The sequence below is a fragment of the Zeus faber genome, assembly GCF_960531495.2.
Source record: "Zeus faber genome assembly, chromosome: 6".
In the NCBI taxonomy this organism is placed as follows: domain Eukaryota; kingdom Metazoa; phylum Chordata; class Actinopteri; order Zeiformes; family Zeidae; genus Zeus; species Zeus faber.
This window is the reverse complement of record NC_137201.1, coordinates 29,480,476-29,498,619: the sequence shown is the minus strand read 5'-3', so window position 1 is coordinate 29,498,619 and position 18,144 is coordinate 29,480,476. Positions and strand designations below refer to the sequence as shown.

The following is an 18,144-nucleotide window of genomic DNA, read 5'->3' as shown; positions in this document are numbered from 1 at the left end:
ACATCAGATTTGACATCGGATTTAACCTGTGTGGAATTTGATTCCTGACAACAGCTTTGAATCTTTACCAAGTAAATACAACTTGTACTACTTACGAAAAGCCTCACTTACTTGGTTTCCAACATTTTTCTCTCCTTCTAGGGCTTTCCACCAGCAGTGTGGCTCCAAGCACCACAGACTTGATACAGACAACTACCGTAGACCTTACCACTGACACACAACCTAACACCAATGGGACAGCTATTCCCACGACTCAGCCCAGTATGACCACTCTAAACAGCAGCCTCCCCACGACTAATCCAAGTATGACCAGCCACGGCAGTCTACCTACTACTAATCCCAGTATGACCACCCACGGCAGTCTACCTACTACTAATCCCAGTATGACCACCCACGGCAGCCTTCCAACCACTAATCCCAGTATGACCACCCACGGCAGCCTTCCGACCACTAATCCAAGTATGACCACTCATGGCAGTCTACCTACTACTAATCCCAGTATGACCACCCACGGCAGCCTTCCGACCACTAATCCAAGTATGACCACCCACGGCAGTCTACCTACTACTAATCCCAGTATGACCACCCACGGCAGTCTACCTACTACTAATCCCAGTATGACCACCCACGGCAGTCTACCTACTACTAATCCCAGTATGACCACCCACGGCAGCCTTCCGACCACTAATCCAAGTATGACCACCCATGGCAGTCTACCTACTACTAATCCTAGTCTAACCACCCATGGCAGTCTTCCCACCACTAATCCCAGTATGACCACCCATGGCAGTCTACCCACCACTAATACCAGTATAACCACCCATGGCAGTCTTCCTACCACTAATCCCAGCACGACTACTCAAGACAGCATTTCCACTGCCAGTACAGCATGTCCTCCCTCAGGTAGTCCAATCTAACAGGGCAGACTCCCTATACTATCACAATGAGTTATTTCTGTTGGAAAGTCATCTGACCTCTGAATCGTAGCCCAATGGCTGAAGCACAGCAAGATTTTGGTTACAGCTTCAGTAGACATTTCTATAGTACATCATAGCCTAGTTAGATTAATTCATCATGGTAGTACAAAAAAAAACCTATTTTCCAATTCTCCCCAAAAAAAGGGACATTGTAGTTGATGCAGGTTTGGAGCAGGATGGGAGTTATGCATCAACAGCACGCCACCTCTACTGCTCACTCGGATGCTTCATCTGCTTCTCCATAATCTAAACAAATTGGATCCAGCCATGGACCATGATGAATCATAATCTTTGCAAGTTTCAGTTTTGTTTTTTTGTGCTTCAAATTTCAGCTATTAAAAAAATTAAATCTATCAAAATCAACTTTTAACATTTCATTGAGATATTGTCACTGTTGTGGATGCAGTTTATATATTTAACCTCATTAGCTTAGTTTTTTAAAGCCTGGATATGCCTTGTGATGCCTTTGATTCTGCTGTTGTTTGAAGGTGCAGGTGCATATGGTCCTGGAGACATGGCGGCGGTGGGCGTCCCCCTGGCCGTCCTGCTGGCCATCTCTTTGGTAATCATTGGCATTCTGGTCTGCAAGATTCAGAAGGGCAAGGCAGACTGGAGAAAGATGACTGAGGCCAGCATCTTCCGCAGTTCTGTGAGTTTACAGTTCGATGCTTACAACAATTGTGCTGTTAAATGAAATCATCAAACACTGTTGAAATGTGACACTATTATGCATTTCGGTATGAAACCGTTTTTGATTCTAGCTGGGCCGAAGCCCCGGAGAGTTGAAGGAGGGCGTCCAGTACACCAACGATGCCTTCCAGAGTGATGAAGACTCCGGCAGCACGGGCTCCCCTGCCCCAGTGAATGTGAGGGACAAGCCAGAGCCAAAAATCGGGGACGTCCTACGTGAGGAGGCCATTTTGAAGTCCTCGGCCGCCCTCCTGGCCCTCCTGCCCGATGACAAAGCCACAACAGAGTTATCCGGAGCAGACAGCGAGAAAGAGGTGAAGCCCATCCTGACCAAGGAAAGACGGGTGGAGGAGGGCTACAAGTCCGTCTGGTTCAAGGAGGACATTGTCCCCGATGCCAAAGACGAAGTGCTCATCATCCCGGGTAACCGAGAACAGGATCCCGAGGAAGACGAGCAGGAGGACGATGACGGAGAGGATGGATCCTCCACCAGCGGAAAAGAGGATGATTTGGAGGACAAATTTGGAAAGCAGAGCCCATATTTGGTCAACGACTCTGATAGCGGGCTGGGGATGAAGATTCTGAACCCGGGATCCGACTCCAAATACACTGAAGTGATGAATTCACATCTGTGAGAGGAAGCAGAGAATGGACGAAGACTTGTTTTATGGTAACTGATCTTTAGCCTTTGGATCATCATATCACATGATGCTGAAGCATTACTGATAAGCAAATTCTATGAGGGCATCCCATAAAAGAACTTTCAGCAATTTTGGCGAAGTGCAAATATCAGGCATCTGTCAATCATTCGACGTCCTGAAACCAAAGGTTAGACGGGAATTTAATTCAATAAAGAAATAATACGTTTCATTTGAGTATACAATCTGATGTTATGTACATTTAGTTACCACTTTATCAATAAAATAAACATCTAATAGTTTCTATTCATGTAAATAATGTATAAAATATATTAATAAACAATGCACATCTGATTAAACCATTTGAATACTTTTATTGGGATAGAAATGACGTATAAAATCATTTTACTTCTAAAGTCCATCAAACTGAGGCTCTGCTTCAGTTTCAAGTTCAAAGGCATTTCACTTTTAAAGACAGTCCCTCGGGTATAATTTGTTTTTTATAGAACAGACTGCTTTTGGATGTCGGTTTGTAAAAGTGGAGTGAACCAAACGCAATATGAGGGAAGAAGAGTTACTACTGAATAGTAATGTTGGCAATTTTTGGAAATTAGGCAAATGCCAAGGGGCCCCTACAATAGTTTCCTCATGTATTTGTGTTTATTGTATGATGAACATGTTTTATTAAACAAAGCTTGTTTGTGATATACCCTGTGCTGTTAAACAATGGAATGGTTATAAAACCACGATGCCAGTGAACTTTGATCATTCTAGGTCCAATCTGCTTATCTCTCCTCGATGGCTTCCCGTCTCAATAAATCGAATGCAATGTTTAGCGTGCGCTGACTCCCCACTTCACAGAGTTATCACATTGTAAGTAAGTTAATCTGATGGATTTTTAGCCCTCAAAATAAAAATATATAGTATCATCAGACAGGTTGTTATTCAGGAAGTGCATGTCCACAAGTAAATAAAAACAAGTTATTTCTTGATTTAGCCATTACACTTTCAGAGGCCTGTGCTGGCCCATATTCATAGAACGGATTGAATCCCAAATCCCAGGACCTCAGATGGACAAGGAAAAACTTCCCAAAACCCGGAAGCAAAATGAAGGAACCTAGAGAGGGACCACCACCCTTCCAGCCCCAACAGGCAAGACGTAGACGGTGTAGGTGTAAAAGAAGCAACTTCACATGTAACAAAAACAACAGCAAAACAAGGGCTGTGACGGTGGAACAAAGACACTGTCCATTCCCACGGTAACAGCAGAATCCTAACAGACAGACGGAATGCCAGTTGCTATGCAGTGTCAGCCAGTGTCGTCACACCCAGATAACTCATGTTGTAAAACACACACCGCTTTAAAATGAAGCCACAGACGGGAAGTCCAGGAAGCCGTCACAATAGATACAGGTTAATTGCATGAAATGTACTTTCTGGGGCATATTCATATCTATCAAAACGAACAAAGTCCCACACATTCCTATCCAATGTTTAATTGTCTGACAAATATTTGAAGTTAAAAGTCGAAGAAGTCCACCAAATATGTCAAACACCATATTTGGTGGACTTCTTCGACTTTCGACGAGCCCAATGCAAAGTTCAGTATAGAAGTTCTGGACACGTCCCTTTACTGACAACACAGCTTTAACAGGTTTAGTGGACACTGACAAGGCAAGATAAGATGTACGATAAAACATTAAACAGTAGTTATAGAATCTGCTAAAAACAAGAACCGAGCAGCAAGTCATGATAGAAAAAAATATATATAGACATTAGACAGCTTTAATTATGGAAAATAGAAACACTCTGATTGTACAGCACAGTAATAATCTATCAAGGGAGACCCGGTGAGGAAGACAAACCATTAAGAAAGCAGAGCATCATTTCTTTAACCAACAGGTCCAGTGAAACCAGTTTATCCAAACTTCACATCTCTGTACTTACCAGTCAACAATGTTTTAACCCTTAGCAGATACCAGTAGGTTAAGAGGTCCCACATTGGGTAAATAATGTACGACATTCACGTTTGTTTCTGGGGAAGTTTCAGATAAAGCACTTGGATTGATTTAGGAAGAGTTTTTATGTAAACTCATTCATTTATTTTGAGTTTGAATGAATGAGGTTCTACTGAAGCGGCTGCATACTGCCCCCTACTGGGGATACAGTAACTTTCTGGTCAAATTGAATACATTTACCTTGCCTTTCGTAACAATTGTCCCAAAATATTGACACCCGCATATAGTAATTTTTGTGCTACAAGAGATCCCTGCATTTTTTTTTTTTTAAAGAAAGGAGTTTCTATCAGCCTATTCTCAAAAATGGAGAAAGTGCAAATGAGCTGGTAAACACAGGCTTGGTGGTTGCATATTAAAAAATATATATATTTAAGCATCAATGGACACCTTAAAATGTACCTAAATTGTTTTGGCATCTACGCAACAGGTTAAGGCCCCTCTTCTTTTAATTATTCAACAAGTGCACATCCTTGACGAGTAACAGAACGGCCCGCCACAAACACGGCCACGAGCCATGGACAGACTCAGCTGGTGAACATGCTGTCGGTGAAGATAACATGTGGTTTGACCAGGGAGAGGATGGGGCCCCTCGGGGCCCCGGCCAGGCAGTAGGCCTCATCCACAGCCAGGCCCCAGGCCCGCAGGTTCTTCAGTGCCTGGATGCACGTTTCCCTGGGGGCGACAGAAGTTATGAGGCAGGTGGAGAGCGGACTGTCCTCCACGCCGAACCGCCTCCTCATCTCACCCACCAGCGCAGCAAACCGCCTGACCGAGTCCTGCGGAGGAGAGACGACCACAAGATGCTTCCTCAGATCCCAGCACGAGCAGGCTGCCACAACCAGCGAGGGCCAGAGCCTTCACGCCAAACACTGTTGCACGCTCAGTGGCGACGCAAGAGTCGTAAAGCAATTTCGGTCGCAGTGAACAGATTTGTTGAGCTACTCAGGGGGCCCGGAGTCACTGGCGGCAAAACAGCCGTTTCAGCAAAATAAATAACTGCGACAGAATTAAATGATTCCGATGAGAGTTGTGTTCACAACTCATGAGCAAAAACGACTCTTCTGACTCTCATCTCACTATTCATCCTCAGCCCTCCCTTGCGGCGCGCCGTGCATTACGTCAGCTGAATCAAATGAACAAAGAGTCGGACAGTCACTGTTATTATACAAGTGCCTAGTCTACGGCGCCGTGTTGTTTCACACAGAGCGCACTTCAGACCTTCCTACCCGAGCGCTCCTGGCGCTGTGAGACTCGCTGACGTCCTCCGGGTTCAGAGTGGCCGTGGAGAAGTCCGGGTGACCCACGGCGTCTCCAGAGAAAGCCACCCTGAGCTGCTCCGTGGACTGAGGAGCCGCGTGGCAGTTGAGCAGCGCCGCTGCGATACCTGCACACGTCAAGCAGCGCAATTACTTATTTTATTCATTCGTTCATTCATTCATTCTTTTTCTCCCCACATGTGTTTTCGGCGCAGGACAGGGAGGAGCGTGCGGGAGAATAAAAGGTATAAAATAGTCCAGTGCTCCCAAGAGACTCAGCAGATAAAAAAAAAAAATCCATAAGATAAGCTTTCTGCACAAGTTTAAGAAGTTAAAAAAAAAACAGCCTCAGTTACGCAGAAATGCACACTAAAATATGTTGGTAACTATGCAATGTACCTTTCTCTAAGGCCTTTGAAACGTCAGCGGAGTCGGTCGACAGAAACAGTTTGACCTTTTTATCTCGTAGAGTCTCCAAGGAATCCTCTGTATCGCAGAAACAAAAACTTCCGATTTCCAGACCTGGAACGTTTGAGAAAAGCACAAACTGTTGGACGGGACGGTCTTCCTGACATCTGTTTTGGCCCGACAACCACGTTTGCAAAAGGGAGAAGAAATGTCATGGTCGGCTGTCGTTATTACAGTATTAAAACATTCTCAGACTCTTTTGATATCGGATTGTCAGGTCTACTCTGATGGAATCTGCATTTTGGCAGAATGGACGTTCGGCAGGAATTAAAAGAAAAATAGCTTTTATCTTCGAGGGGGACGCTAGCATGTGATTTTGGCATGTGGACGTCGTCAGAGATCCAAATTTACCGTAGCACAACGTGAACTCCTCGCCGGGTAGGGGCACGTTATTTGACGTGAGTTACCGTAATGCTTTGTGCTGGTTATGATGCGCGACTGCTGCTCGGTGCCGCTCGTCGCGGACAGCAGGACCAGGTCAAACAGCAGCGTTTCAGACGCATTCTTCTCCAAAAGTCTTTCGTTCACCCTCTTAATCGCCTAAGAAGTGATGGAAAACAAGTATTAATGTCACCATGGATTTGAGGATTTTGAGTCTATACATTCCAAAAGAGGGTGGGGTCTACCCACGAGGAGGTCTATTATAGTTTATATTGCATGAGCCCTGGACTTGTGTTCTAATGGACAACACATTGCATTTGACCCCATTTTCGCCTTGTAGTTGTATTATTACTCCCCATCTCTGCTGGGCAATGGCTCGGGAAGGCGCTAGTGACGTCACTCGATGGCGTCACAGATCTCGCGCCCGGGCCGGGAAATGGGGCGGTCACGGCGCAAACACGTGACTTAACATCTCGGTGGCGAAAACGGCGGCCACGCCCGTGGAGCAGCTCACCTGGAGGAAGGGGAAGGCAGCCCCCCTCCGGTACGGCGCCGAGGCCGGCGTGTCTCCGGGTTCTGGATCGAACACCGCGTGGGAGGCCACGGCGATCGCCACGGCGCGGCGAGAGTCCTTCTGCGGGGGAAACGCACGGTGACCTGCAAAGAACCGTGGGGGGTGGTTGACGTCAAGCCTGTACGGCGCCGGTCGGCGGCTCTTACCTGCTGCACGTCGCTGTTCAGCACGGTGGACGCCATGGCCGGTCCTCGTGTCACCCGAACCAGCGGCCGTGCGCTCGGTGCTCGGCTGCTCAAAGACAACAACGGTCTCGCAGGAAACGCTCCGGGAAGTCAAACCTGGTACCGGATGTTGTTGTGGGAAATTCGCCGCCGCATCCGCCTGCCGCGATACGTCAAAAGCGCCGCCGTCTTGCAGCGGTGTCGGACGGTGCGACCTAAACCAGTCAAGCTCTATTGCCCTTGTTATGAACGTTGTCGTGCCGTCGGGTAAAGGATGACGAAAAACAGGACAAATAATGAAAACAGATTTTTTTTTTTAATAACAATTTAAATAGGCATATAACACGCATAGTAAAACAAAAAAACCACATAGTCTATAAAACAAATATTCTGCCTATAAAACGTTTACGAATGGAGCAACAGCATCACTGTAAAGCTGCGAGCGGCGCTGTCTAAACGCGCGTCAGCCAAAAACACCACCTGAAATAATTTTAGGGACCGAATTGACACCTGACTAAGATGGCGACTTCTAGTTCTATATCGCCGACTGTGCTGCGTTCCTTGGACCTCGGAATGTGGCCAAGCTTGGCAAGCTTGACTTGAGCTCTACAACCATGTGCAAACGAGCCCAAACGACAGGCAGTAGATGGAAGTTAGATGTGTTCTCAGGAAAAGAAAACCCCGAGAAAGGGGGGAAAATCATGTTGCTGCGATGTCAGAACTGTTATCTTGGGAGACGGGGCCCGAGCTTTCTCCCTCGGAATTCCGACTTGATCGGCCGTTCCTTTGCACAGTTTTCGAGTTCCAAACTCAATGGAATGCGGCGTTATACTACAATAAATAACAGCAGAATCAAGTGGATTTAAATGGATGATTTTATTTAAAAAAAAGTCAATTGGTTGCAAAATATTTGGTCATTGTGTCTTTGTATGTGTTCAAAATAATCGTCTCACACAAACAAAACAAAGTTTTGAGGTATACATATCTGCAGTCAAACGTTCATCTTTTTTCCAGTCCTTTATAACTTTGGTTTACAAGCCTGAAATAATTGAATGACAAATTACATTCCTTTTGTGTAGTGGCACATTCAAGGTTTTTTTTTTACACAAATTAAAGAATTGAAAAAAATATTGAACTGTTCATCAAATTCAGTTTAGGAGCTAGCACCTCCTTTTATAAGTTGGCAAACACACATTTTGTAACTTCAAATTAAATTGATGGATGTGCTGATTATTTCACACATTCAAGGCACAATTGAATTTTATTCAATTATATTGTGTATTTTTCTCATGAAATGTGTGTGATGTATGACTGTGTGTATGATGTAATACTGAGTGTGTATGATGTATCACTGAGTGTGTATGATGTATCATTGAGTGTGTATTATGTATTACTGAGTGTGTATGATGTATCACTGAGTGTGTATGATGTATCATTGAGTGTGTATTATGTATTACTGAGTGTGTATGATGTATCACTGAGTGTGTATGATGTATTACTGAGCGTGTATGATGTATTACTGACTGTGTATGATGTATTACTGAGCGTGCTGGTCATGTGTTCTCTTTCAAGGGGGAATTCTGCCCATTTTCAGCATCAAAATGCACAAATCTTTACCCCTGTGTTCCCCTTTACTTATTAATGTTTGGAATGAAGACAAAGTTCTGCTTTATATTATGGCCATTAAACATCACCATCATCTACTGTAACTTCATAGTATAATTTTTTTTTTTTGCAAAAAAACCCTCTATTTTGGGTTTAACATGGAAACTCTTCAAGTGGAATGACTCCACAGTTTGCCAACAGAGCTTTTTAGCAGTGCACATTGTTTTGATTTAACCCTGGGTTAACTACCCTGTTACATCCAGCAGCCATTAACACAAGCGTCACCTTTTCTCTTTACAGGCAGTTGGACGCTCACACAAGGACACAGCGAGAACGTCAGTACTACAGCTTGGCATATCCATCCATCGCATATCGGACCAATACCGAGCTGAAATAGGATATAATCTTAAAACAACACCAAGTCCAATCCCATGAGCCATATCAAACATGTCTGACACCTGACAACCTGAAATATGACTTGATTCTCAGCTTTTCTTTGACACATTGAAGCACGTTAGACGTCTCTAAGGGAGAAAATTGATTATATGTCAACGGTTGTGTTCTAATGACCCCAGATTAAAAGTCAAAAGTCTCTACTGTTGAGTATTAGTAATGGACTGGATAGGTATTTGGTATCGGCCACAACTGAAAAATCTGTACCAGCGGGGGAAAAACGTAACTGCTCCATCCCTGATATGCCCTGTGGTCTTTTTTTTTTTTTTTTTAAGTTACTCCTGAAACGTACAGACCGCTCCTGGTCAAGGTGGGGTTAAAGCGGTGAGCTTGGGGGGGATGTGCCGGGTGAAACGCTGCGCGGCGGCGATGGCAGCTCCTAGAAGAGGCAGGTGCTGTAGATGGTGACTTTGTGGCTGATCTCGTCCAGCAGCTCCTTCACCGACTTCTCCAGCTCCACCAGCTGGTTGGCCTTCTCCTCCAGCGTCCTCTGGTTGTCTGCGTAGGACTTCTCCAGGTCTGTCCCAGAGGGAAAGAGTTCTTTAGGTTCCATTTTATGCTCCCTTTTGTTGGATGGTTATCAGATGATCACAAAAAACAAGACTTGATGTACAGTGAAAGCCTGAGAACGGTAAAATAAATGTCGGTTTTTATCAGTCAGCCTTTTTATAAAGCCTCACATTTGTTGTTTTTGCCCTCTTCGTTTGGATTTGTTTCAATCTTACTATGTCTTCTTTCGTTTAATTTTACATTTTTCTTAAATTTTATTGTATTCCATTTTATTTTATATGCCCACACTGTCCTGTTTGATTCTTTCTTCAATTGCATATATTTTTTACTACTTGAAGCATACCTGTAAAGCACTTTGTAATTGTATGTTTTAAAACGTGCTCTACAAATGAAGCCTTACTTACTTACTTACCCATTGCACCAAAAGCAAGAAATGCCATCAAATAATAGGAGCTGTGGAAGGAACTGTTTCTTCTTTTTCTAATGATGATTTATTTTATTATTCATTATTATGTTATTATTAATTATTAGATAAAATATCGCATACATATAATTTATCTTGTACAGAAATACCCAACTATATTGATATTTACTGTATATGCATTTGTATGCCTAGTCAATACTTGCAATACCCGCTTACTGCCACTTAGCCCGTCACTGTCTTTTTTGTCATTTATCTTAACCCTTACAATGTCCCACAAATGGAATCTGTAGTATTTTGGGAGGATTTCTTTTCAGCATTAGCATATCATGTCGCTCAGTGTTGTAGTACCTTTCAGCAGCTGCAGCTTGTCGCTGGCTTGCAGCAGCAGCTCCTTGGCTTCCTGCTGCAGTGACTCCGCCCTCTTTTTGGCGTCCACCAAACCCTCCGCCTTGTCAGAGATCAACCCCTCCACTGTGGTGTACTTGTCTTTCAGCTCCGTGTCCAGGTCCTACACACACAGACGCACACGCACACACACAATGTATAATGTTAAAAAATATAGCACAAAGAATCCTGCATACAGTTTATTAAATCTTGCCTCAGTACATCAAATAATACTGTGCTATTCATTATGTCACAATGCCACCTGAATTTTAGGATCACATCGACTCTACGGACGATAGACACACATACGACCACGTGTGCAATCCCCCTCTAAACCGTGCAATTCTAAATAATTTAGATCTATAACTACCCATTGATATCTGTGTTCATATTCTTCACTACAATATTCATATTTATACCTACACTCACGTACATTTTTCTTTTCTTTTTTTCTTATCTGTGTGTGGTGGTACGATAAAAAAAAAAAAAAATTCCAAGAGAAATTCCTAATAAATGTACTTGGCCAAATAAACAGATTCTGAGTCTGAGGAGTTAGGCTCTTTATATTAACAAATACAGCTGCAATATGTCATGGAATTTATAAAAAATTTAAATTAAAAAAAGGAGCGGTCACAGGAAATGTAAAAGAATCATAATTTCTCTGGAAAACCTAAGACCAACGACAGAAAGTAATGATGTAGGGCAGATTTGAAAACCCCTCAGCCCCGTCCCCGCGCCACCCTGGTGACACAGCAGAGCGGCTTCCAGCTCGACATGAAGCAGCATGAAGCAGGCTCTCCACCGACCTTTTTCACCAGCTCGGCCACCTTGGTGATGCTCTGCGCGTCCTGCTGCGTCCTCTCGGCGCTCAGCGTGCTGTTCTGCGTCTGCTCCCTCAGCAGCGTCACGTCGCGCTCCAGGTTCTGCAGCCTCTGGGTGGCGTTGTTGAGCTTCAGCTCTGAGTCGGCCGTCTCCGACTCCACCTGCACGCGCGAAATTGAACGCTGAATTTGTGGACGAATCGTCTGCCGAGCATTAGCTTCAGCGGTTGGCTTAGGGTATTATGAAGGATTATAGGGTTTAGCACATGCAAAATGTTAGAATGGAGAATGATGCGGAACTTGACAAATTTTGACCATAAAAAGGAAATCTATGTACATATTAAAATTAGACATAATGTTTATGCGGAAATGAAGACCTCATGAATTCACAATTAAAGACATAATGACTTTTAGGGACCTGCAGACACCTTGGGGTATCAAACATGTCAGATATAAGAAAAGTGACTTGAAGACATCTCTTATTGAGAAGAAAGGATTAAGTGTCAGTCGTGCTCTTTTTACCACAAACTGTCTATATCTTTATTGTAATGTTCACTTTACTTTTCCTTTGCTAAAATGCTCCAGTGTAGTATTCATTTTGTGAAAGAAAAAAACCTTGCTGAGCGCTAGAATGGGTTAAAAGTACTCACAGAAAGCACCAGGTTGTTGGTGAATCTGATGTCGGACGTGGCCTGTTTGAGGGCTTCGCTGGCGGAGACCTGCGCCTTCTGAGCCTCCTCCAGCGCCTGCTTCACCATCTCCGCCGTGTCCCGCACGCCGGCCGCCTCTTCACTGTGGGACAAACAGGATGGCACGAGGAAGAGAAACGCGGTTATGTCCGGCCCAAAATCCGCCGGGGCAGGTCCAGAAGGTGTGACTGAGCAATGATTAGGATTACAAGACTGCAATTATAAAATGATTCAAAGTTCGGCAACCATTTTGTCAGCCTTGGCAACCAGAAGCTGATGCATGGTGTCCATCTTGTGGGTCTCGTAAGTTCCTCCAGATAAAGACGTGAACTTGGTATCTACCTGGCGGCGCGCGCCTGCTCCAGCAGACTCTCGGCTCTCCGGATGTCCTCGGCGCTCTGGATGAGGATGGTCTCCACGTGGCCCAGGTCTCCCACTCGCTCCCTGATCTCGTCGGTCAGGTTTTGCAGCTGGGCCGGCGTGGTGGGCATCTGCATCTCCAGGACCTCGTTGGCCACCTTCTCGATGCTCTCCAGGTCGGCGGCGTCCTCTAGAGGGAGCCACAGGACAGCCGCGTTTTTCCTCACGGTTTCGATTAAGACCGTGAAAACGACACCCGACGCCCGGCAGAAAACTCGAATCGACTGCTGGCCACGCCGTCAAGGTTTGGCCAGTTTGGTTGACCTACGTGTGAGGAAGTCTCGTATCTGTTTGATGAGGCTGCGTAGTCCCTCGTTGCTCCGGTCCAGACGCTGCTTGGTCTGGTTGGTCTTCAGAAGGACGTCCTGAGCGCTCATCTTGGCCTCGTCGGCTTTCACTTTGGCCTCTGACACCTGGATGGATGGGTACAAGGAAAAAGGTGAGAATTAGCTCTTTATCCATCATTGGAATAGCCAAACTGTTCAGCACCTCCAGGAAACAAAGCATGCCGAGTGAGGAAAAGCCGGTCGTTTTTTTGGGGGAAGAAGGCGCGGGTTTTCAAAATGACTATAAACTGTGTAATCGTGCCGGGCGTTTGAGTGGCCTCACCATCTTGGAGAGCTTCTCTACTTCCTCCATGGCGTCGCCGATCTCCTGGTCGAACTCCTGCGCCTTCTTCCAGGCGCGGTCGGCCAGGGTGACCAGGCCGTCGCAGCCCTCCCCCCCACACCTCCGCCTCCCCTCGGCGTCCACGCAGCTCAGCCCCCCGCAGGGCGAGTCGGCGCAGGCCTCCAGGCCCGCCGGGCTGCCGCACGTCTGAGGGAGACAAACGCGGAAAATGTAGGTGCAGAACATGTAGTCTATTGTAATAGCCTGACGGGTCTCCGTCACTTCATTTCCAAAGCATGCGCCAGTTACATCTTTGGAAGACTACGGCGCATTGTTGGATATCCCCCCTTTTCTAATCACACAAAAGTCAAATTGTCTGTACCTCAGCCCGGCGGTGGACCGAGCAAAAGACCAAAAATGTTTGAATTGGAGTTGAATCTGCAACCTCTGCTGAGCGGCACAAATTTCTGTGGGTTAATACCATTACTGTATGTACCGCAAAAGATGTGTATCATTGCAAATTACTGTTCATATTTTTTTCAAATCATGTGAAAATGATTTTATAAAATTATAAGTTGACGAAAGTTTTTACAACTCAGCGATCCCACTGCTATAATTCCCTTCTCCCTTGCAAACTGCCAAATTGTTCTGACTGATTTTCTTTAAATGTGACAGGCTTGAATCCAAAATGGTTCTCTCCTCTCTCACCTTCTCGCTGAGCTCTGACAGGTCCAGGGTCTCCAGCTCTCCTGCCAGGTCGTCCAACCTCGTGGCGTGCTCCTTGTGTCGCCTCTGGAACTCCTCCTTGGTCTCGTTCATCTTGTCCTCGATGGCTTGCCGTAGCACGGCGGAGTTTTCCACAGGGCTGCCGGGGTCGCTGGTGGATGCGTTGGCTCGGGCCTCTGCCTCCTGGGACTGCTGGTAGTACTTGGTGATGCTGTCCGTCGCACCTGGAAACGGAACACAGACCAAAACTACTCTGGAAATTCCGCCGCTGGACCAGAAGAACCTTGTAATGGAGCTGTTGGAGCCGTACCACCCAGCACACTCTCCGTGTTCCTCACCCCTGATGTTGGAGTTCTTGATGAACTCCACTTGGTCCAGCAGCTCCTGGACGGTGCGCTCCAGTTTTTGGGCGTCCTCTCTGAGGGCGTCCAGTTTGGCGTTGGTGCTGTTGTCCTCCGTGGACACCTGGACCAGCGCCTGCTCGCTCCGGTTCAGCTTGTCACTGAGCTCCGAAACCAGATCACTGCAAAACACAAACATATAAATAAAGGAGCAGTTCTGTGTTGTCTTGGCTGTTTGAGGCTATGAGATAAGTTTTATGTATCAGCTGCCCTAGACAGACAGATGCCCTAGATGAGCTTTATGTATTCATATTTATTTATTTAGTTTTTTTTATTATATCTGTGAATATGAAATCAACATTTTTTTTGTAACATATAAAATGAATATTGCTGCAGGCAGCAATACTTGGGGTCCAGGGAAGCCGGCCCTCCGTTTAAGTTCAATGGAGGAGTGCTTTGGCTCTCTGTTCCGGTGTGACTGCAGAAGTCCCTTCGTTCCAGCCAGGTTACAGTGTGATTCTATGATTGGGCGGTGTTTATGGCTGTGGGTGGGTTTCCTGCGGCGGTTATCATTCTTCATGATTATTTATCAAAATTATTCATCCATTTTGTTCATCCACACTTTGTAAATCAACAAAAAACTACTTTCACAACAACAATGTATTTTATAAACCTATAAATAAATTATAAATATAAATAAACAAAGTTAAGCGATGGTGGTGTAGTGGGCTACACATTTTCGTTGTAAATGTTACAAATCTTTGAGGCATCTGGAGGAAAACATTTAAAAAGACATATAAATACATGTTCCTTGTATTATGTAATTGCTTATGGTTATTGTTGCCAGTAATTATATTTCATCTCTGGAATGTCTATAAATTCTGACAGTGATGTTATTTGGTTTTTATTTTTTTATTTGATATTCACTTTGTAACTGCGTATGGTTAAGGGTTTGTATCTTATATTCCTTTAGTTAAAGTCAAATCGCAACTATATTTCATGTGATCTTGCGATACTTGTAAATCGCTTTAGGCAAAAGCGTGTGCTGAACGACGTAATGTTTATTTATTTAAATTTTAACACTTTCTTACGTGGCTTGCTCCAGCAGTCCCTGGATGTGGGACATGGGCTGGGTGGCGGGGTTCTGGGCCAGGATGCTTCTGATGTACCCGGCGCTCTTCTCCATGTTGTCGATGGTCTGCTTGTAGGGTCCCGTGATGCCGCTGGCCTTGATGGTGTTCACCTTGCTGACCAGCCGGTGGGTCTGGTTGGTCAGCTGGCCCACGGTCACGTCCCACTCGGCGAAGCACTGGTGGCAGCGCTGGCAGTCGGGGAAGGTCCCGGAGAAGCCGCGGGCGCAGGCGTCGCAGCGCGGGCCAGAGACGCCCTCCGCGCACACACAGTGGCCGCTGGCTTTGTTGCACTGCGGCTCCGCGATGCCACGCGGGTCGCAGTCGCAGGCTGGGGGACAAAAACCGAGGCCGTGGTTATAGAATCCAAACCTCCGCACCAGTCGATACTATAGTGGGGCAGATTTATTGTACATTCTCTAGTGGTGCCAACATCTTGGAAATTAATAAATGGTGAAATGTTAACTATTAATCATTTTGCGGAGGACGCCCTGGGACCTCTTGAAGGGCCTCTGTGGGTCCCCCAACCCCACGTTGAGAACCACCGGATGCATCAATCAGTTTTCGGCTAACAAGACTGATCCAGATGCCGCCTGCATTCATTTAAAAGCAAGCTCAAGCTCGCTCTTTGAGTGCCTGGTAGTGGTGAAGAAACCTCTGGATGGAGCCATTGTTCACCTTCTGTAAACATGTCACAATGGAATGTGAACCGTGGCGATAAAGTTTTGAGCATGGCCCATGACATGATCATTATCTGTGGTTTGGACAAACATTGGAAATAATATACATTTGTGAACATGCATCATCCAGAGGATCTCATTCTAAAATGTAACTTGTTTTTTTAAACAATTTTTCAACCAGTTGCTGTTGGTCACACTTTAGACGCACGAGACAAGCCACTATGTTCTACCAACCTGGTATTGTTTATATCAGATACTATGAGCTGAATGGAAACTTGCTAAGCGTTGGCTATGAATTCAGTAGCCCCACTGCCTTTTAGAAAACCTAATCTCTGTCTTTTGTATCGTAGGTTAGTTTTGGCCTTTTCGTTCCACTCAGAAGTTAACAGCATAGGAAGCAGCCCCTTGTTGGGCACTGTATTGTCCCTGTGCTGATTATTGAAGACATTCAGACGTTCAAATCTCTACGTCAGCTTGAGTCCAGTGAGATGGAGGGTACATGTCTGTATACACACAAAGCTTTTCAGGCAGAAAGTGTCTCATTTTACTTTACAACTTGATCAGAAAGTGACTTCCAAAGTACCCTCCATGAGCCTGGGGGAGGGAGGGGTGGTTCTCGAGGAGGAGGAGGAGGAGAGGATGGAGTGGGGGTTATAGGAATGGAGAAAAGGAGAGGATATTTGCCTACTTCAAAGGGAGTGTGTGGTGAACAAAAGGCTCTGGCGCAGACCCCCACGGTCAAAGCAAACGAAGCCCCGGGAAACACAGACGACGGGAACGTAGACAGGGCCGCGTGTGATCGTCTGTCTGCACAGACGATCACACCTAGCGGCTCCACATGGAAGTCAAGCACCTCCCCACTACTGCTCCAAGTATTCAAACAATCCTTGCAATTAATTCGGACAACCGTTATCAGCATCAGCATCATCATCATCATCATCATCATCATCATCATCATCATCATCATCATCATCATCATCATCATCAATCGTCTGGAATAACACCACGGCGAGAGGAGAGGTTCAACAAGTTGAGAAGAGTTCTCTCTAGAACGCGCGACCTGCAGGAACCTGCGGCCTCAGATCTCCACCTGGATTAAAGCAGCGTCTCTGTTTGCACCTCTGAAGCACAAGGCGACCGTACGGCCCAGGTGCAACGGGGGTATGAGGAGTGGGAATTCGGGGGGCGGGGGGCGTCCATGTTTCTCCTTCATTACTCTCCCAATGCCCTGAGCGCAGACTCAGGACACACGTTCCCTCAAACCAGAGGGTTTAGTGGAGAGCGGAGAGCTCTTTTTGAAGTCATACATTAACATTTTACAATTCAATACAAGCCATACAACGTGACAGGCCGCGCTGCCGCGCTCCTTATGAAGTAAACCCAGTACTGGCCTGGTGTTCCCGAACCGGGGACGTTGGCTCGGGGTTCAACACAGAGCAAGGACAGTTGCTGACATCCACCGTGTTCACTTATTCAATCCCGTGTAGTGTTCGCACGGTTGATCCCTCTGCACACCCTGGCCCACGCAGCGGCCCGTGATGGGAGGGGACGTTAATCCTGAAACGCCAAAAATATCATGATGAATATCGTGATGATCTGGCTGAAACGAGGCCTTGCAACGTTCTTCTCATGGATTTTCACCAGACTCCGTGTTTGCTTTTCGGCCACATACCGCACATGGAGGTGAATGAGTTCATGATGAAGACGCTCAATAACCGTAGTTCATGGAGAACGTCGGGGGTAGAAAGCGCCAAAAATGCGTAACGGGACAGCAGCCCCGGGGTAAGAGAAGCCCTCCACTCAGATGAAAACCCTCCACAAGGCCTCGTGACAAAAACACCCAGCTGGCTTTCGCCCCCCCCCCCCCCCACCGGTCAAATCTAAACCTCCTGTACAGTAAAGACGTTCCACAGGAAATGTTTGGGCGGCGGGTCGGATTAGTCGCGGTGAAACTGTCCCGACTCTCCTCTCGACAATGCATCTGTTGTTCATTCCGGCGCCGATAATGTCAGGGCAAAGCGCCGGCCGAGGGGGAGGGAAAGGGGGGGAGGAGGAGGAGGGGGCGGGGGGGGGGGGGGGGCGTACAGCTTCCATCTGTCTCCTATTTAGGAGCTTGGGTGGATGTGGGGGTGGTGCGGCGTGGGAGGCGCGGGAAGCTACGGTCCCCGTCCGGTTGCAGCCGGTGC

General features: G+C 46.2%; 2 protein-coding genes across 2 annotated transcripts in view; both read right to left on the bottom strand.

Annotated features, from left to right (window-relative positions):
• Nucleotides 1-4,076: 4,076 nt before the first annotated feature.
• Nucleotides 4,077-7,344, bottom strand: LOC307231154 (cytosolic 5'-nucleotidase 1A). The gene is made up of 6 exons (XM_080001742.1): nt 7,149-7,344; nt 6,943-7,062; nt 6,455-6,587; nt 5,979-6,101; nt 5,550-5,707; nt 4,077-5,099 (listed from the first exon to the last, which is right to left on the bottom strand). Exons 1-6 carry the CDS (start codon nt 7,182-7,184, stop codon nt 4,848-4,850), a joined length of 822 nt encoding a protein of 273 aa, XP_079857868.1. The 5' UTR covers nt 7,185-7,344; the 3' UTR covers nt 4,077-4,847.
• Nucleotides 7,345-8,031: 687 nt separating this feature from the next.
• Nucleotides 8,032-18,144, bottom strand: part of lamb1a (laminin, beta 1a) — a 38,780-nt gene continuing 28,667 nt past the window's right edge. Inside the window, exons 24-33 of the mRNA XM_080002232.1 lie at nt 15,240-15,609; nt 14,146-14,330; nt 13,790-14,031; nt 13,082-13,288; nt 12,741-12,885; nt 12,395-12,602; nt 12,014-12,155; nt 11,349-11,525; nt 10,507-10,666; nt 8,032-9,743 (exon numbers count right to left, since the gene is read on the bottom strand). Coding sequence (XP_079858358.1) covers nt 9,604-9,743; nt 10,507-10,666; nt 11,349-11,525; nt 12,014-12,155; nt 12,395-12,602; nt 12,741-12,885; nt 13,082-13,288; nt 13,790-14,031; nt 14,146-14,330; nt 15,240-15,609 — 1,976 coding nt within the window. The 3' untranslated portion in view covers nt 8,032-9,603. The remainder of the gene's footprint in view (nt 9,744-10,506; nt 10,667-11,348; nt 11,526-12,013; nt 12,156-12,394; nt 12,603-12,740; nt 12,886-13,081; nt 13,289-13,789; nt 14,032-14,145; nt 14,331-15,239; nt 15,610-18,144) is intronic.